We start from the raw sequence: 19697 nt of genomic DNA on the forward strand, positions 1-19697 counted from the left end.
AGAGTCGGATATGCAGATTGGCAGAGGTCCCTAAGGATCAGAAAAGGCGACAATGTTATAAGTTTGTGGAAGTAGAAGAATGTAGTAGTGAGCTATGTTTTAAACATGCTCATATAGATATATGAAAGCAAACTCCTTAGCAAACGATCTTTATTTCAAATGTTCTCAAATGGTCTTTTTCTTTTCCCAACTTCATTCCCAATCCAGCAGTGAACAATAGCTTTGAACAAGGGAAAGCTGCCTTCCAAACTGACAAACAGAAAACTTCAGCAATAGAAAAATTGGAATCTTACAATAGAAAAAATCAAACTTTCTTTCTTCATTTCCAAGCTTCCATCCATATCTTTTAATGTCCCTTGGGGATGAAACAGACAAAATGTATCTGATCAGGCAAATGTCGGTTTTCTTTGGATGTCAAAATGTATCCTTGGAAATCTCGACACCCCTTTTAACTTGGACTTACAGATGGAGAAAACTAAGCTGCAAATCTACATACTGAAATTACTCGGAAGAGCAAATGTATTACAACCTGCTTCCAGCACCAATGTCACCTCTTTTGTAGATGGAACTTTCTTGTGTGCATGTACAGTAGATTACTGAACTGATAAGTACGTAGGTTCTTACCAATGATGAAAATAAAACTAGCAAAAAGTATACAGTCCATACCAAAAGATTTCAACCCATTCACACTAGTAAGATTGGTTGAGCATCAATTTTCAACACCAATGACGTCATTGCAAGGACTTTGGCATTTATTGACCATGTCAAATCATAGTTTTGCTTCTTAAGTTTGATAAAGATTTTATTATCAAGGTGAGTTTCTCAGCAGATTAGCAGAACTTCCGTCCATAAAAGCCGTTTAATCTCATCCATAGCCTTAAAGTTCAAGTACGAATTTAAATTTATGCTTGAAATTGTAGTTGGTTACTACGGTTTTGAACTTGACTTCAAAATTATAGCCACCACCTGCAGTTTTAATTTTAAATTTAAAGTTATAGAAGGTTACAATTATGTTGATCATTCTAAAAAAATAGAAAGAAATTTAGAGTCATAACCACCAACTACGATTTTATGATGTGAATGTTTATATGACAAAAATACTCTAGATTGAGTATTATTTTATTACTCAATTTAGTTTCTGAATTTTTTTTAAGTATCTTAGGTCAAAATTACAAAAAAGCTAGGGTGTTGTTAAATACGGGCTTTGTTACACATATATACATGTATTATCTCATTGAATTTTGGAAAAAAAAACAACAATAACCTACTTCTATGTATTGAAATTAGTTCATCCATAGACGACAAATGCTTTACGATTTGCTCTTTACAGAGGTAATTACGATGCTTGCACTTCATGTTTGAGGTTGTTCAAACCCTTTACCAATCCTGTTTAGAGGAGACTATTGAACTTACAAGTTCATAGGTTTCCACCACTTTATATGTAAATTTGCTCAATGCTCAACATAGGTAAAACCAGCAGAAAACACTAATTAAGTTTGCTTGAGCATTGTAGGAACAAAGTCCCCCTTTGATGTTGGCCAATAGAGATAATTAGTGCTTTTCATGAATCATCTAATTCATAGTTATCACCCCATTGAAAGAGTTGAGCTCCACATGGGAAGGCCCTGAAAGAAGAGGAAAAAACAACCCAAGAAGTAGAATCCAGACCATGACAGAGGAAACATGTTTGATTCTGATATTACAAAGGCTGAAAAGTACCAATCTCCTCTCTTCTTTTTGTTTCCCACTGATAGAAGCTAATCATTCTGAATTTCATCAAGGATGGTCTACTTATGGAACAGGGATGTGATTGGTGAAAATGCTGTTGCAGCATATAATTGTCATTATAATATAACAAGGGAAAGTTGCCCACCAAAATGTCAAACATCAAACCTCATTGATGTTCCTTTTTATTACCAACAAAACAGAAACAACCAATCCAATGTCGAACTTTTTCTTCGTTTCCAAGTTTCCACGGCTTTTGCTATGTCTTTTGGGGGGTTGTTCTTTGGTACACACTCTTCATTTTGGGGTACCTACATCCCAATAAAAAGATGACATGTGTAAAGTATATATCATTAAAAAATTTATAAAAACTTATCAAATAGGTAAAGATGACTTGTTGATGAGAAATAATCGCATGCATTTCATATATATCTAAATATTACAACTTTTTTATAATTTATTATTAAATAACAAATATAATTTGTTATTTAATGCATTACCTAACTCTATCTAAAAAAAGAAAATCCTACCAATTACTCTTATACTCTCATTATTCATATATATAAAAAAGGATAGTAATTTAATATGAAAATTAAATAATTTCAACTACCAAATTACAAAATATGTAAGATGTATTTTGATGAATCAAATTTCAATATCAAGTTTAAAACTTTTTGAGAGAGAAAATTTAAAATTTGTATTATATGAAGAAGATGAAAGATTTCAAGTGATTACAAGTGTCAAAGGTAATATTTGATATTTTTTTATTCAAATATAATTGTTGTAGGAAGAAATGTGATGTTAAATAACGATTTTAGAATTTTTTATGAGTTTATTATAAAATTTTGTTATCAAATTGTTATTAATATTTTTATATAATTTTTCTTTTTTTGTTCATAGATTAAATTTGAAGATGAAGCTTTATATGTCTTGAAGGATGTCAAGTGATTACAAGTGTTAAAAGGTAACATTTGATTTTTTTTTTTTCCCATTTACATATAACTATTGTAGGTAGAAATGTCATGTTAAATATGTAATGATTTATAACATCTAGATTTTTTAATTTTTTTCTGAGTTATTATTAATCAAATTGAAAGCATTTAGTCATTTGTTATAAAATTGTCATCAATATTTTGTAAGAGAGGGTACGAACTTTCTAAGAGAGGGTACGAACTTTCTAAGAGATGGTACGAACTTTCTAAGAGAGGGTACGAATTTTCTAAGAGATGGTACGAACATTCTAAGACAGGGTACGAATTTTCTGAGAGATGGTATGAATTTTCTAAGATAGGGTACGAACTTTGTAAGAGATAGTACTAACTTTCTAAGAGTGAGCACGAACTTTCTAAGACAAGGTACGAACTTTCTAAGAGAGGGTACGAACTTTCTAAGACATGGTACAAACTATCTAAGAGAGGGTACGAACTTTCTAAGAGAGTGTACGGACTTTCTAAGAGAGGGTACGAACTTTCTAAGAAATGGTACAAACTTTCTAAGATAGGGTACGAACTTTCTAAGAGATGGTACAAACTTTCTAAGATGAGGTACGAACTTTCTAAGAGAGGATATGAACTTTCTAAGAGAGGGTACGAACTTTGTAAGAGATGGTACGAACTTTCTAAGAGAGGGTACGAACTTTGTAAGACATGGTACGAACTTTTTAAAAGAGTGTACGAACTTTCTAAGAGAATGTACGAACTTTCTAAGACAGAGTACGAACTTTGTAAGAGATAGTACGGACTTTCTAAGAGTGGGTACGAACTTTTTAAGAGAGGGTACGAACTTTGTAAAAAAGGGTACAAACTTTCTAAGAGATTGTATAAACTTTCTAAGAGATGGTACGAACTTTCTAAGATGGGGTACGAACTTTCTAAGAGATGGTACGAACTTTCTAAGAGATGGTACTAACTTTCTAAGACAGTGTACCAACTTTCTAAGAGATTGTACGAACTTTCTAAGAGATGGTACGAACTTTTTAAGAGATGGTACGAACTTTTTAAGAGAGGGTACAAACCTTTTAAGAGAGGGTACTAACTTTCTAAGACGGGGTACGAACTTTCTAAGACAGGGTACGAACTTTCTAAGAGATGGTACGAACTTTCTAAGAGAGGGTACGAACTTTCTAAGAGATTGTATGAACTTTCTAAGAGAAGATACAAACTTTCTAAAAAAGTGTACGAACTTTCTAAGAGATGGTACGAACTTTGTAAGACATTTCTAAGCTTAATTAGTATCAATAAATAATATTATTGTATTTCCATGTGGAAAAAAAATTGAAAAGTTTGAAAATTTGTAAAATTTTTTAAGGTAAAGAGAATGTGATGAAGGGTGCTAAGAATGTAAGGATTCATCACATTCTTTGTACCATTCATCACATTATTCGTACCTTCTACAATTACTTAGTGTTTTAATTTTTAAATTTTCTTAAAAATAATTTTCATCATTTCTAAGCTTGATTAGTATCAATAAACAATATTATTTGTATTTTTAAGTGGAAAAAAATTGAAAAAATCGAAAAATTGTTAAATTTCAGGGTACAGAGAATGTGAGGTAAGGTATGAAGAATGTGAGGATTTCTCATAATCTTCATACATTTTCTCACATTTTTCATATTCTCTCTAATTTTTTAGTGTTTTAATTTTCTAATTTTTTTAGGATAATTTACATTATTTCCTATTTAAAATTTTTTTAATTCTTTTTTTTTTTTAACAATTCTATTAATAATAACTCAAAATAATATTATTAAACCATGTTATTGTTATTTCAAGTTAAAAAGTAAATCTGAAATTTTAAAAATATAAATAATTTAGGGTACAAAAAATATGAGAACGGTACGAAAAATGTAATTTAGGATTCCTCACATTCTTTGTACTATTCATCACATTATTCGTACCTTCTACAATTACTTAGTGTTTTAATTTTTAAATTTTCTTAAAAATAATTTTCATCATTTCTAAGCTTGATTAGTATCAATAAACAATATTATTTGTATTTTTAAGTGGAAAAAAATTGAAAAAATCGAAAAATTGTTAAATTTCAGGGTACGAAGAATATGAGGTAAGGTATGAAGAATGTGAGGATTTCTCATAATCTTCATACCTTTTCTCACGTTTTTCATATTCTCTCTAATTTTTTAGTGTTTTAATTTTCTTTTTTTTTTAGGATAATTTACATTATTTCCTATTTAAAATTTTTTTAATTTTTTTTTAAACAATTCTATTAATAATAACTCAAAATAATATTATTAAACCATGCTATTGTTATTTCAAGTTAAAAAGTAAATCTGAAATTTTAAAAATATAAATAATTTAGGGTACAAAAAATATGAGAACGGTACGAAAAATGTAATTTAGGATTCCTCACATTCTTTGTACTATTCATCATATTATTCGTACCTTCTACAATTAGTGTTTTAATTTTTAAATTTTCTTAAAAATAATTTTCATCATTTCTAAGCTTGATTAGTATCAATAAACAATATTATTTGTATTTTTAAATGAAAGAAAATTGAAAAAAAATCGAAAAATTGTTAAATTTCAGGATACGGAGAATGTGAGGTAAGGTATGAAGAATGTGAGGATTTCTCATAATCTTCATACCTTTTCTCACATTTTTCATATTCTCTCTAATTTTTTAGTGTTTTAATTTTCTAATTTTTTTAGGATAATTTACATTATTTCCTATTTAAAATTTTTTTAATTCTTTTTTTTTTTTTAACAATTCTATTAATAATAACTCAAAATAATATTATTAAAACATGTTATTGTTATTTCAAGTTAAAAAGTAAATCTGAAATTTTAAAAATATAAATAATTTAGGGTACAAAAAATATGAGAACGGTACGAAAAATGTAATTTAGGATTCCTCACATTCTTTGTACTATTCATCACATTATTCGTACCTTCTACAATTACTTAATGTTTTAATTTTTAAATTTTCTTCAAAATAATTTTCATCATTTCTAAGCTTGATTAGTATCAATAAACAATATTATTTGTATTTTTAAGTGAAAGAAAATTGAAAAAAATCGAAAAATTGTTAAATTTCAGGATACGGAGAATGTGAGGTAATGTATGAAGAATGTGAGGATTTCTCATAATCTTCGTACCTTTTCTCACATTTTTCATATTCTCTCTAATTTTTTAGTGTTTTAATTTTCTAATTTTTTTAGGATAATTTACATTATTTCCTATTTAAAATTTTTTTAATTTTTTTTTTTTAACAATTCTATTAATAATAACTCAAAATAATATTATTAAACCATGTTATTGTTATTTCAAGTTAAAAAGTAAATCTGAAATTTTAAAAATATAAATAATTTAGAGTACAAAAAATATGAGAACGGTACGAAAAATGTAATAAATACATGTTTGGTACTTTCATCACATTTTTCATATTGATTTTTAGTTTAAAAATTTTTGAAATTACAAATTTATTTTCGAAAATACTATCATTAGTAACTTAAAGAGTATTAGTAATTTATTTTATTGTAATTTAACTTTAAAAACCTTAAATTCAAAAAATGTAAAATTTGGAGAGTACAGAAAAAAAAAATAGGACGATCTAATTACCCAAGCTTTACATATGATTATCAAAATGTTGAATTTTAATGAAAATACTCATTTCATATTAAAATATTACCATATTTATTTTTATGTTGAATTTAAATGTTTAATAATTTGTTAAAAATAAAATAATATAATTATGATATATGATGATTTTTTTTTAATGAATATGTTTTTAAATTTTATATCATTTTTATTTTTATTTTTTTCTAATTCTACTTTTATCTAATATTTATTTTATTTAAACCCAAAATTGTTCAGAATGGAGGAAAAAAGAAGGTCACAACCGGTTCTTCTCTTAATCGATTAAGTGGAATTTTTATTTCAAATTTAAAATGGATGGCCAAAATGTAATCTTGTACCTCCAATGGCTTGGAAAACTTTTTTGGTAGGTACCGAAGAGGTACCTAGAATTTTCCCCTTTGGGGATTGATCAGGGAGAATGCATCTCAATATTCGACACCCATGACCTAACTATGAGGACTTGTTCTTCAATAATAACGTCAAATATAAGCCTTGCTTTCCTAATTTCCATTAATATTTTAATATTAAGGGGAAACCTCATTGAAACTTCTGCATAAACATATTATCCATATATTAAAATACTTGAAGTTTCTCCATAGGAGTTGCTGCAGTTTCATCCATAGCTCCCTGAAAGAGGCGAACCCAACATGGGGAAGAAGCTTCGAAATAAAACGAAGAAACAACAAGAGAAGCATGATCCAGGGCATGACAGAAGAAGAAACAATTTTGATCCCCAAACTTCAAATGCAAAAAGGTAATAAATCTAATCTGCTATTTTTGTTTTACCATCCATGAATTCTGAATTTATCTTGAGGATGGAACAGGGATGCAATTGAAGAAAGAGCTGCAAATGATTTAATTAGCATGTTACCGGATGACCTGCTTAAACGCATCATTTCCTTACTCCCTTTGAGAGATGCGGTGAGAACCGGTTTCCTCTCAACTAGATGGAGAGGCCTTTGGAAAGCAGGACTTGAAACCCCAGAGAAAGATGGAACTGTGGATGAAATTAGCCGGGAAATTGGCTACTTCGTTGACGATGCTCATGAACTTGGTCTGTTAACTAGGGGTCAAGAATTCAGCTCTATCCTTGATCTGAAAAAACATTCTAGGAGGCTTCGTTTTAATTTTGGGCATTCTAGTTTCCTCCTAGCTACCATTTTGTCTAATGGGACTCTTCATCTGGATTTCTACTCTAAGAAGTATAAGTCTCCCATTGATTTTGATTTGCCTTTGAAGGCTAAATATTTTCCCAGTTGGGCCTGGCGGTACATACATTATTATCCGTACATTTCAACAGCTTCCCCTTCCAACTCTATCAGGGCTCTCCATTTAATAGCAGTGACTAATCTTACTAGTGAGGCAGTTTCTTCCGTACTCTCAAAATTTCATTTTCTTGAAAGCTTGATAATCAAAGAGTGCCATGGATTACATTCTTTACGTGTTGATGCCTGTTCTTACTTTTCACACTTGACGATTTGGAACTGTCTCCAACTGAAGTCCCTTCATTTTACACGTAGTGAAATTAACAAATTTCGGTTTCGTGGGCTCCTTCCGAGCTTTACTTGTGGATATTTTGGCCATCGATATTTTGGCCATCGATATTTCCCAGACATGGAAGATGCCATGCTTGATTTTAGAGGAGGCCCAGGCTATGATTATTTTACAGACATGCATTGGGACTCACTTATATCAGCCATTAGAAGTGTTCGAATTCTTACTCTATGCAGGTGGACTTTTGAGGTATGTTTTTTGTACTCCCGCTTATCTTCTGATTCCCAATTCCTATGCTTCTGGTACTGACTGGTGTAGTCTTTTATTCATCATATTCAATTTTATTTTTTTTTGCCCGGTATTACTTGCTGCAGGAAGTGATCAGACAGCGGCCAAGACCAACCTGGCTAAGAGATCCAACCTTTGAGTTCTATAGATTAGAAGAGTTACAGTGGATCGACAATGCAGTAGACAAACACAGCATTGATGCTCTCATCTCCTTCCTGAAAAAATGTCCTTCGTTGCAAAAACTATACATTAACGTGAGTTTCTTTCAAACATTACAGCATTTGACATTAGCACTGATCATTTCTCTAACCATTACAACATCTTGAATCCTTCCAATAAAATTTGCAGATTGACCCCACAAGTTACAGCAGCCCGAGAGCAAGATACTCAATTCAAGATTTTGATTGCAAAAGATTACATTTTCTTGAAGTTGTTCAGTTGGGGGGCGTAATGAAAGCATGTGACATGATGTTGCTGGCTGCTCGTTTACTTGATGTGGCCACTAAGAGGACGAAGATCATAGCAAAATCAAATGAGAACCAGATATGGAAATTGGAGGAGGTATCTTTGTCTCAGCTGTGGCAATCATGTGGAGATCAGATGTTGGAATTATATAGGGATGGAAAAACAGAGTCTCCCTTATTGCAGGAAGGGATGAAACGCTACATGTTTGTGGAAGTAAATGAAGAGGAGAGTGGCAAGCTATGTTCCAAACATGCTCATGCTGACTTGTAAATGCATCTTTTGTCCCAAACTATTCTTGTGTTAGAAACCAATTTCAGTGCAACATTTTGGTTATATTTATCAAATGTCAAACGATGTTTCTTGCTCCCATAATTTTGAGCCATGTTACCTTTGCAGTCTCAGAATTTGTTTTTCTTTCCCTTTTTCACTACCCTCCAATACATGAGCAGCATATGTACTAAATGGTGGAAGTCACAACCCTGGAAGACGTGCAGTTTCATCTTATTAGTAAAAGAGCTAAGACCAGCACGAGGAAGAACGGAAACAAGAAGAAAAATCAACACAGAAGGAATATGTATGATTCTGATACTACAAAAGCTGAAAAGCAGATGCCATGCTTGACTTTAGAGGGGACCCAAGCTAGTGTGTCTTTCAGTACATGGACCTGGATTCAGTATCATCATCCATAACACATGTTCGAATTCTTACACTGAGTGGATGGAGTCCTTTTGATGTATGTTTCAGTAGTTACACAAAACCTAAGTGCACCCTAGTTTTGATTGTTTCGGTTTTTTATTCCACATGAAAATCTTGTTTCTGAATTACTTGTTGCAGGCAGCGATTGGACCAAGGCTGTCCACAAGACCTTCAACCTTTCTATTCCATGAATTAAAAGAGTTATGGTGGATTGATAACTCCCTGGACAAATACGACATTTATGCTCAGCTTTCCTTCCTGAAATTATGTCCTTCCTTGGAGAAACTATTCATAACTGTGACTGTCTTTCTAACACATTTTTCTTGGCTAACTTCCTCATTGACCACCCTAATCACTGATTCTGATCATAATTCTGTGTGTCCTGCCAATGAAATTTTCAGATTGATCCTAGAAGCTATGGCACCCCAAGCAGAAGTGAATGCCAAGTGAAGTAGCTGGATTTAAAAGATTGCATCATCTTAAAGTTGTTAAATTGGAGGGAGCAATGAATGAAGAGGACAAGATTCCATTGATAGAGCATATGCTTGAGCTAGTGAGTGTGGAACCATTAATCATAGCAAAATCACATGAGAGTCGGATATGCAGATTGGCAGAGGTCCCTAAGGATCAGAAAAGGCGACACTGTTATAAGTTTGTGGAAGTAGAAGAATGTAGTAGTGAGCTATGTTTTAAACATGCTCATATAGATATATGAAAGCAAACTCCTTAGCAAACAATCTTTATTTCAAATGTTCTCAAATGGGCTTTTTCTTTTCCCAACTTCATTCCCAATCCAGAAGTGAACAATAGCTTTGAACAAGGGAAAGCTGCCTTCCAAACTGACAAACAGAAAACTTCAGCAATAGAAAAATTGGAATCTTACAATAGAAAAAATCAAACTTTCTTTCTTCATTTCCAAGCTTCCATCCATATCTTTTAATGTCCCTTGGGGATGAAACAGACAAAATGTATCTGATCAGGCAAATGTCGGTTTTCTTTGGATGTCAAAATGTATCCTTGGAAATCTCGACACCCCTTTTAACTTGGACTTACAAATGGAGAAAACTAAGCTGCAAATCTACATACTGAAATTACTCAGAAGAGCAAATGTATTACCACCTGCTTCCAGCACCAATGTCACCTCTTTTGCAGATGGAACTTTCTTGTGTGCACGTACAGTAGATTATTGAACTAATAAGTACGTAGGTTCTTTATGAATGATGAAAATAAAACTAGCAAAAAGTATACAGTCCATACCAAAAGATTTCAACCCATTCACACTAGTAAGATTGGTTGAGCATCAATTTTCAACACCAATGACGTCATCGCAAGGACTTTGGCATTCATTGACCATGTCAAATCATATTTCTTGCTTCTTAGGTTTGATAAAGATTTTATTATCAAGGTGAGTTTCTCAGCAGATTAGCAGAACTTCCACCCATAGAAGCCGTTTAGTCTCATCCATAGTCCCTGAAAGAGGTGAGTCCAACATAGGGAAGAAGAACCAGAATAAAGTGAAGAAACAACAACAGCAGCATGGCGGAAGAAACAATTTCGATCCCCAAAGTTGCAAATTCGAAAGGGTAATAAATCTACTCTGCTATTTTTCTTTCTCATTGATGAATTCTGATCATTCTGAATCCCTCTTCTGGAACAGGGATGCAATTGAAGAAAAAACGTCGGATGATTTAATTAGTGCCTTACCTGATGATATTCTGGGCCACATCATTTCCTCACTCCCTTTCGGATGTGCAGTGAGAGCCAGTCTCCTCTCAACCAGATGGAGAGGCCTTTGGAAAAAAGCACTCCAAACCACACAGAAAGATGGGTCTGTGGAAGAAATTTGTGGGGAAATTTGTTGCCTCCTTGATGATGCACATCAACTTGGTCTATCAACAAGGAGGTATGAATTCGAATCTGAACTGGTACCGCTAAAGAACTGTAGGGGGCTTCGATTTAACTTTGGCCAGTGTAGTTTCCTCATAGCCACCATTGTGCCTAATGAGGCACTTCATCTGGATTTCCACACAGAAAGGGATGAATCTCCAAGTGAGATTGGTGGGCACTTGAAGACTTACATCCGGTGGTCTACTTCTGTTTTCACACATCCTTCATTAACATCAGTCTCTCCTTCTAACATGATCAGGACTCTCCATTTAATATCAGTGACTAATCTTACTAGTGAGGCAGTTTCCTCTACAATTTCAAAATTCCAGTCTCTTGAAAACTTGATAATCAAAGGGTGCCCTGGATTACATTCCTTACACATTGATGCCTCTGATCGCTTTTCGCACTTGATGATTTTTAATTGTCTCCATCTGAAGTTTCTCCGCATTAATGCTTCTAAACTTGATAAATTTCGATTTCGTGGGCTCTTTCCGAGGTTTATTTGTGCATCTTCTTTATGCCTGAAAGATGCCATGCTCGACTTTGAAGGAGGCCCAGCCTCTGATCCCTTGAGTTACTTGGAACTTGTGTCAGCCATAAGAACAGTTCAAATTCTTACTCTACGTAGATGGACTTTTGAGGAGGTATGTTTTTTTGTACTTCCTCATCTCTTATGGTTTTTCAGCTTGTATGCTTCTGGTATTGACTGGTTTGGTCTTTTATGCAGCATATGCCAATCAAAATGTTTGGTTACCAAGAGATCAATCTGCACACTAGATTTTCTTTCTCCCCATTCAATAATTTAGAAGAGTTATGGTGGATTGATAATTCCATGGATAAATATAACATTATTGTTCTGCTCTCCTTCCTCAAGATGTGTCCTTCTCTGGAAAATCTTTTCATAAGTGTGAGTTCTTTCAGACTAGATTTTCTACTTCTAACTTTCTAGTTGTGCACCCTGAATTCTGCTTCTCATCACAATGCTTTATATCTATCCTGCCTATGCAATTTGCAGATTGATCCTACAAGCTACAGCGGCCGGAGCACAAGCAAACGCTTAAGTGAAGTTCCTCAGCATACAAGATTAAATCACCTTAAGTTCATTAAATTGGAAGGAGTGATGAAGGAGGAGGACCAGATTTCATTGGCAGAGAATTTACTTGAGGTAGTGACTACGGAGCCATTAGTCATAGCAAAATCACAAGACAACCATTTATCCAAATTGGTAAAAGTCGGTCTGCAGGAAAATAAATTTCTTTACAAGTTTGTGAAAGTGGAAGAAGGATACAGTGGTGAGATATGCTCTAGGCATGCTCATATGGATTTGTAAATACCAATTTCTTCGCTTTGCAGAATCATTATGTGAATTTTATCTTGGTTGAATCTAATCTTTTTAAGATACACATATTCCTTCACTTTCCCCTATTCTCTCAGCAACCATGATGTGGGCACGACTAAAAAGTTTAAGGAAACTATCAATGGATTGATTCACAATATTTAGGTTGAGGTGAATCCTTGGAGGCCCAAGGAAGATGCTCTATAAGTTCCATAATCTAGAAGAATTCGTCAAAGAGAACATGTTACAAATTACGTGGATTGAATGGAGTTTTCTAAATTGGTGATGACCCAATTTTTGACTCATCAAGGAAATTGGTTGGTGCAATCTAAAGCAATCTTCTAAAATTGTTAAATTACCTTTCTTATTTATTATTATATATTAATTTTTGAATTTTATGAGGAAGCAATAAATTAGAAATTCTCTTGTTTCCTTTTTTTACCTTGAGGTAGGCATGATTTTAGGAAATAATGGATTCAATTTTTAGAATTCAACTCAAGATATTTTAGTTGTTTCCCTTTTTACCTATCAATTTATTGACAAATAATATCAATTTCATTCATAATTTTGTGAGAGAATTATTTTTGGTTCTTTTAGAACTCTTTAAACTTATAGGAAAGATTTTTCATGGCGTTCTCCTTCTACTTATCAATCAATCTTTCCATAATTGATTGTGATGTCTTCATTATACCAAGCTTCTAGTTTCCATAAAAGCAACCGGTCACGGTTTCATACAATGTTGTTTCTAAACAATCTTGGAGTCATTCTTGACTCACAAGTATCTCAATTTCATTGTGTGGATCGTATGAAACCAATCACAAGGAGAAATTATTAGTAGAAAACAAATAAATAAATAAATCTTTGGTAGCTCTCATGTATCCAAAGACAAAATGAAGACTTGGTTTTCATCTACTATCAAATGATATTTCTAGCTCTCTTTTCCGAGCCGCATTAAGGGAAAGCTCCTTTGCCGTCTCAGAATTTGTTTTTTCCCCCTTTTTCACTAGCCTCCAATTCATGAACAGCTTATCTGCTAAATAGTTGAAATCACAACCATGGAAGCCATGAAGTTTCATAGCTGAATCAAACATGGCGAAGAAGCAACACCAGAAGATTTTTGACTCAGACACTGAAAATGCTAAGTAATAAATCTACTGTATTCTTTTTATTTTGTCGTGATAAATTCTGGTGATTCTGAATTTCTCTAAGATTATCTGTGCATGGAACAGGGATGTGATTGACGAAAACACCAATGATTTAATTAGCAAGTTACCCGACGAAGTACTCTGCTACATCATTTCATTTCTCCCTTTTGAATCTGCAGTACAGACCAGTTTCCTTTCAACCAGATGGAGAGGCCTCTGGAACACTGCACTGAGACTGGTAGTGCAATATGGAAGTGTAGAAGATATTGGTAGTGCAACAGTTGCCTTTGCTGATCATATTGATGAACCCCATCTATCAATATGGAGGTTGCTATATCACTCTAACCTCAAAATGTTCAGGAATTCAAGAAGGCTTCAATTTCATTTTGGCCAGGGCAGTATCCTCCTAGCTACCATTGTTGCAAATGAGATACTTCGTCTGGATTTCTCTAAGGGAATGGATGAATTTCCAGGGGAGTTCGGTTGGCATTTCGAGACCGATAATTATTCTCACTGGCCAGGCTTTTCTTCTCTTTCCAAACATTCATTTCCTCCTTACATCTTTGTCAAGACTCTCCATTTAATATCGGTGACCTGTCTTACCAGTGAAGCAGTTTCCTCCATGGTTTCAAAGTGTCTCTTTCTTGAAAGCTTGACAATCAAAGAATGCCCTGGATTACAAACTTTGCTTATTCACACTGGTCATAACTTCCACCACTTGACAGTTTTCAACTGTCTCCAACTGATGTCTCTCCATATTAAGGCTCCTGGCCTTCAGAAATTTCGGTATGGTGGGTTACTTCCGAGGTTTAAATATGAATCTTCTTCCTGCCTGAAAGATGCCATGCTTGATTTTAGAGGAGGCCCCAGCTATGACCCCTTAAAGTACACGGACTTGAAAGCTTCAGAAATTCTACCAGACATCACAAATGTTAGAATTCTTACACTATGTAGATGGACTTTTGAGGTATGTTTCATGGATTTTGAACTTCTATGCTTCTGCCTTGTTTCAAAAAAGCCCAAACCCATACTGGTTTTGATTGGTTTGGTTTTTATTCAGCATATACAAATCAAGTTCTTGAATCACTTTCTGCCAGAAGTGTCAAGACTCTGCCCATCCAGAGCACATTGGCCCTTTCAACTCAGTGAATTAAGAGAATTATGGTGGATTGATAGCTCCATGGATAAACACAACATTGATGCTCTGCTTACCTTCCTCAAACTATGTCCTTCCTTGGAGAAACTCTTCATAAATGTGAGTTCCTTTGGACTTCAAGCTTTGTTTGAAGTTCTAACTAAATGACGGACAAGCCTGATGAAGGCAGAGTTTCGTCTTTGATACACCCCTCTGTTGACTCTAAAACATGGTTTCTTGTTCCCATATGCAGATTGATCCTAGAAGCTACTTCATCCCAAGCATAAGTCATAAACACTCAAGTCATGAAGTCGCTGAATATAAAAGATTGGATCATCTTAAAGTCATTAAAATGGAAGGAGTAATGAATGAGGAGGAGGAGATCATTTCATTGGCCGAGCATTTACTTGAAGTAGCGACCATGGAGCCACTAATCATAGCAAAATCACATGAGAATCGTTTGTGCAGACTGGTGAAGGTCCAGTTGAGTAACAGAAACTGTAAAAACGTGCCACCCCCATTCCAGGAAAAGAAGTATTGTTATCAGTTTGTGGAGGTGGAAGAAGGGTACAGTGATGAGCTATGTTTTAAACATCCCCATATGGATTTGTGAATGCAAACTTCTTTAACTTCACAGAATCAAAGGGAGTTTTTTTTGTATGTAACTATTGTGATCAAAGTGATAAGCTCTTGCAGTTTCATAATCATTTGTATTCATATTGAAGTTTGGTGGGAAGAGGGTTTTAGTGAGATTAAGAAGAAGAGAAGAAAGAAAGTTGATGGCAGGAGAAGAGTGGATGGGCTCAAAGCACTTGGGAAGTGACATCACTGGTTCTTTTGTGAAAATATTTTGACTATTATTTTTATTACTTATTTCTTTTTTTTTTCCTAGTATTTAGCATAATAAGGTTAGGAAGCAAACCAGCTAACAAGTCAGGTTATAGAGTTGGGATGGGATAAGTAGAGGAGTAAGAAAGGGGATATTCGACAAAGGCTCTCAGTCCACCAGCTAATCCAGTATACCCTGTAATCCCATGAGCTATAGATTTGAATTCCAATTCCCTCCTTTTAGTCCCTGTGAATAGAGGATATAATAGTAAGCGAACAAGCTCAGCCTTTTGGCCTAGATCTAAAGCGGAAGGGCTATCAGTATAGAGTATAGAATAAGAAGATCTTTTAAGTCACTAGGGATAAAGAGAGGATAGGGTAAGTGTCTAAGATTAGGGGGAGGTCCTCAGTAGTGGTGACCCTTCCAATCTTCCACGGATGAATACATGTACCAAATGCTCATACGGGAAAGTTTACTCCTAGGCCTGGAACCTAGGGGGTTGCTTCGAGAAATCCTTTCTTTCTCGTCCACTCAAGCAGATTATAGGTGACGGTTACAAGAATGGCAAGGAAGTGAACAGTACCTAACGACATTTAGGGATAGATGTAGACCCATCGGGCAGGGATAATAATTCCGGCCATGGATAATAATTCCGGTCCTGGAAACAGATTGAAAATTCATTAGCAATATGTCTACGCTGGTTCAAATCCAGGTTGCCCAATAATTCACCAATCTAACATGAAATGTTATAACTCATTTGTTGGTAAAAAATATTGGATACAAAGGAATAACGAAAGTCAAATTTTCTTATATATACCTACTCTCATTTATTTGTTCTATTTATTTGTTTTGTTCCTATAAATTTTGATCTTGTTAATAATCTAGATTCATATTAGGATCTATAAGTATAAAGTCTAAGGAAATGAAAAGAGTAAAAAAAAAGAAAAAGACTTTGTTCATTGAAAGATTAATTAACGGGTGTTGAAAAAGTCATTGATTCCCGATGCTGAGCTACTATTGGTATAGTTTCCAATCCCAACCATGATGCATGTAAGCTTAGAAAAGCTAGACAAAAGCTATGGTTAGGCAGACACCCCCATTGTTCGTGGGTGAGGGGGAGGTAGACCGGTGTCACCATGGGGAAAGCCATATTTTCTCTTCAAAAGAGATAAATTTTTACTTTTATAATTTCCATATTAATATTTTTCTCATGATTTTTTTCAATGACATGGTCTTCTTAACCTCCACACTCTTTGAATATTTTATTTTATAAAATGGTAATGATGACTTCCATAAAAAAATTAATCAGTGTTTTAGGGGGGGTTAAAAATATGATAAGAGAAAATTTAATATTAAAAAATAATTAAAATAATTCTTATAAGAGAGAATTTAATATTTAGAAAGAACTAAATTTTTGGATTCAATAAATTACTATAGTTATAGCTCCATAGATAAATAAAGCATTGACGCCCGCTTCTTAGCTTCACAGTATCATCGTGCTAGTATCTTCTGTATGAATCTACTACTCACCAAGCATATTTTCTACTTTGAGAGAAGCCATTGCAAACCCCAGATAGTGACGATTCAAACATTTGGAAGAATTTGCCACTAAGTCACATGGGAAAAGATTTAACAATGACCTTACTTTTAGAGACTGTTTGTTAAGACCTTATTCATGTCATGTTAAAAGTAAAAGATTTTCCAGCTATCATATTTAGTGGGAGCCAGATACGATCAAGATTCCCAGACATGAAAGAGCAGAGGCCATGGTACATCTTCTAAGTTTTTGTCAATAGTACTGGCTTTTTGCTGATAATAAAGTCATTTTCAGTCACTATTTTTTTACTTCCACTGAAGACTTTATGTGTGGTCCTTCACATTGCCTTTGCCATTGAACTGGCTAGAAAATTGGGATTCAATGAAGGGTTTGAGCCTCTCAGACATGGGCTCACAACCCCTAAAATGATGGCTTCATTCCACCATGTCTTCTTTTATGGCCTTTTTTTTATTTAAGTTCCAAGGACATTAATGATTCATAAAAGCTTCCCAATTAAGTGATTGCAAACAAACCAGACAGTTCCACTGAAACATCCAAGAAAAACTCTCAACAACTCCTACAAGATAGAAAGAAACACCAACAACAAACACCTAATAAGAGTACAAGAAATCTCAACCCCACCAGCCCAAAGAAAAGCCCATCAACTTTCCTAATTGCATTCCCTTATTTTTCCCCTGAAATTCATAGCAAGCTCCTAATAATCTGTGGTGGGCAGTTGCTCATGTGTATTGTCAATGAAGATGTGATCGTAGATGATGGCGGCAATGGCGGCACCGATGAGAGGCCCGGCCCAGTAGACCCAGTGGTTGGCCCATGACCAGCTAACAACAGCAGGCCCAAATGACACTGCTGGGTTCATGGAAGCACCATCAAATGCACCACCAGCTAAGATGTTGGCACCAACTATGAAACCAATTGCAATAGGTGCAATAATGCCCAAGTTCCCCTTCTTTGGATCCACTGCTGTGGCATACACTGTGTAAACCAGGCCGAAGGTCATCACAATCTCAAAAACCAGGGCGTTCCACACCGACACACCAGAGGATAGGGAGAATGCAGAAGTTTCCTGCATCGAATCAAGCATAAATTTCAGTACAATTAGGCACCAAGTATGAGTTTGTAAGAGATGATTCATTTCAAATCAATAGTCAATAGTAGCGTGGGGGGAGGAGCCCATGAGATAGTGGGCTGTGGGCTGGGCTAAAAAGTAATCCTTGACGAGGATGGCCCACTTGAGGGTCATGTTTGGATCGATGGAATCATTCCATTTTGTTGACTTTTGGAACTGGAAAGTCCAAGAAGAGACAGGAAAGCCTTGTATGGAGAGCAACAAGACAAAGAAAAAAGCGAATCGCTATCCCAAAAAGTGACTTTAAAAATACAAAAACCAAAACAGACTCCTCTGGAAAACACTTTCTCAAAGCAAAAATATTATTCCTTCCTCCTCGAGCTGTCTCCTTTCATTTCAATTTTAAATCATTACCCATTACCTATCACACAATAATGTATGTCAAGTTAAACTTCAATGCCATCCTCCATTAACGTATAGCAAATTGGTAATTTCCATATTTTAAAAAATATAAATAAAAATTATCAAACTGCAAATTTTGAAAATATTCCATTGGTGTGTTTTCGTACCAATCCACCGGTGGAGAACTTAAGCAGCAAGCATGCAACGACAGATCCCAGGAGCTGGGCAATCCAATACAAAAGGCCTCTCAACAACGTTATGTGTCCGCCAAGAAAGGCTCCAAACGTCACGGCCGGGTTCACATGTCCGCCAGATATGTTCGCACCCACCGAAACGGCCACGAACAGAGCGAAGCCATGGGCTAGAGCAGCTGCCACCAGGCCCGCCGGTGTTGACGACCCACTATCCGTCAGCTTGTCTGCCAAAAAACATTACCCATTATTAATTTATGGTTTAAACCACAGTTTAAAAAAATGAAATAAAAATTTGAAATCTTACTAAAAGCCATGCCCGAGCCTTCCCCAGCAAAAACAAAGATGAGCATGGAGAAAAACTCTGCAAGGGCGGCTTTGAGGGCGTCGGGGTGGCTGGCCTCCCCCGGCGTCCCAATTGCGATTCTGTAAATCGGCATTTTTACTAAAGGCTTGCCCTTCTTCCTCCTCAAGCTCTAGGCCTTTGCGGATGGCCTTGGTTTGTACACTGGTTCTCCTCTTTGTATGGAGGCTTAGTGGCTCAGTAACACTTCAATTTATATATACCTAATATAACGGCTGAGGAACCGGTTCAGTCGGTTACCGGTGGCACAATATTCTCGAGTGCCACTACAGTCACTTTACAGCTAATGAACTGATTGCTGATTGGTCGGTTAATTAGCCACGTTTGTGGTGGTGATGGAGTCTAAGGGGCCTGCCAAATCGGCGATTTCGGGAACCGGATCGCCGACCTTCTGACGTGGCGGGTCCCCTAAACCGCATTATTGCTCTTCCACTTAAAACCCGTGGCCGCTAGAAGGTCGGCGAGTTTTTGGACTGATGGGGACGGACCGACCTTTGAATATTCAAATGCGTGGTAAGTTGGAT

At 35.0% G+C, this 19697-nt stretch overlaps 4 protein-coding genes across 5 annotated transcripts; 3 read left to right on the forward strand and 1 right to left on the reverse strand.

Annotated features, from left to right (window-relative positions):
• The first annotated feature begins 6764 nt into the window (after positions 1–6764).
• Positions 6765–9991, forward strand: LOC117928883 (F-box protein At2g39490-like). Of its 2 annotated transcripts, XM_034848964.1 has the most exons (6): positions 6765–7068; positions 7139–8057; positions 8183–8350; positions 8445–9294; positions 9396–9554; positions 9659–9991. In XM_034848964.1, exons 1-4 carry the CDS (start codon positions 6962–6964, stop codon positions 8829–8831), a joined length of 1581 nt encoding a protein of 526 aa, XP_034704855.1. In that variant the 5' UTR covers positions 6765–6961; the 3' UTR covers positions 8832–9294; positions 9396–9554; positions 9659–9991. The 2 variants fall into 2 exon arrangements, with proteins under 2 accessions (XP_034704855.1, XP_034704854.1); XM_034848963.1 differs by having other exon boundaries at positions 9396–9991.
• Positions 9992–10672: 681 nt separating this feature from the next.
• On the forward strand, positions 10673–12559 carry LOC117928885 (F-box protein At2g39490-like). Its single transcript, XM_034848968.1, has 4 exons — positions 10673–10840; positions 10915–11788; positions 11872–12051; positions 12160–12559. The coding sequence occupies exons 1-4, from the start codon at positions 10794–10796 to the stop codon at positions 12472–12474; spliced, it is 1416 nt and encodes a 471-aa protein (XP_034704859.1). The 5' UTR covers positions 10673–10793; the 3' UTR covers positions 12475–12559.
• Positions 12560–13395: 836 nt separating this feature from the next.
• Positions 13396–15427, forward strand: LOC117929313 (F-box protein At2g39490-like). The gene is made up of 4 exons (XM_034849596.1): positions 13396–13622; positions 13710–14592; positions 14686–14880; positions 15014–15427. The coding sequence occupies exons 1-4, from the start codon at positions 13570–13572 to the stop codon at positions 15371–15373; spliced, it is 1491 nt and encodes a 496-aa protein (XP_034705487.1). The 5' UTR covers positions 13396–13569; the 3' UTR covers positions 15374–15427.
• A 2191-nt stretch (positions 15428–17618) lies between these two features.
• LOC117929362 (aquaporin TIP1-3-like) lies at positions 17619–19344 on the reverse strand. Its single transcript, XM_034849652.1, has 3 exons — positions 19117–19344; positions 18786–19036; positions 17619–18213 (listed from the first exon to the last, which is right to left on the reverse strand). The coding sequence occupies exons 1-3, from the start codon at positions 19247–19249 to the stop codon at positions 17842–17844; spliced, it is 756 nt and encodes a 251-aa protein (XP_034705543.1). The 5' UTR covers positions 19250–19344; the 3' UTR covers positions 17619–17841.
• Positions 19345–19697: the final 353 nt, after the last annotated feature.

Source organism: Vitis riparia, chromosome 13 (genome assembly GCF_004353265.1).
Source record: "Vitis riparia cultivar Riparia Gloire de Montpellier isolate 1030 chromosome 13, EGFV_Vit.rip_1.0, whole genome shotgun sequence".
Taxonomy (NCBI): domain Eukaryota; kingdom Viridiplantae; phylum Streptophyta; class Magnoliopsida; order Vitales; family Vitaceae; genus Vitis; species Vitis riparia.

Coding starts and splice junctions, on each gene's coding strand:
- LOC117928883 (XM_034848963.1), top strand. CDS start 6,962: ATGGGGAAGAAGCTTCGAAATAAAACGAAGAAACAACAAGAGAAGCAT. Junction 8,058..8,182: donor TATGCAGGTGGACTTTTGAG/GTATGTTTTTTG, acceptor TACTTGCTGCAG/GAAGTGATCAGACAGCGGCC. Junction 8,351..8,444: donor TGCAAAAACTATACATTAAC/GTGAGTTTCTTT, acceptor TAAAATTTGCAG/ATTGACCCCACAAGTTACAG.
- LOC117928885 (XM_034848968.1), top strand. CDS start 10,794: ATGGCGGAAGAAACAATTTCGATCCCCAAAGTTGCAAATTCGAAAGG. Junction 10,841..10,914: donor AAAGTTGCAAATTCGAAAGG/GTAATAAATCTA, acceptor CTTCTGGAACAG/GGATGCAATTGAAGAAAAAA. Junction 12,052..12,159: donor TGGAAAATCTTTTCATAAGT/GTGAGTTCTTTC, acceptor TGCAATTTGCAG/ATTGATCCTACAAGCTACAG.
- LOC117929313 (XM_034849596.1), top strand. CDS start 13,570: ATGGCGAAGAAGCAACACCAGAAGATTTTTGACTCAGACACTGAAAAT. Junction 13,623..13,709: donor TCAGACACTGAAAATGCTAA/GTAATAAATCTA, acceptor TGCATGGAACAG/GGATGTGATTGACGAAAACA. Junction 14,593..14,685: donor TATGTAGATGGACTTTTGAG/GTATGTTTCATG, acceptor GTTTTTATTCAG/CATATACAAATCAAGTTCTT.
- LOC117929362 (XM_034849652.1), bottom strand. CDS start 19,249: ATGCCGATTTACAGAATCGCAATTGGGACGCCGGGGGAGGCCAGCCAC. Junction 19,037..19,116: donor AGGCTCGGGCATGGCTTTTA/GTAAGATTTCAA, acceptor GTTTTTTGGCAG/ACAAGCTGACGGATAGTGGG. Junction 18,214..18,785: donor AGTTCTCCACCGGTGGATTG/GTACGAAAACAC, acceptor GATTCGATGCAG/GAAACTTCTGCATTCTCCCT.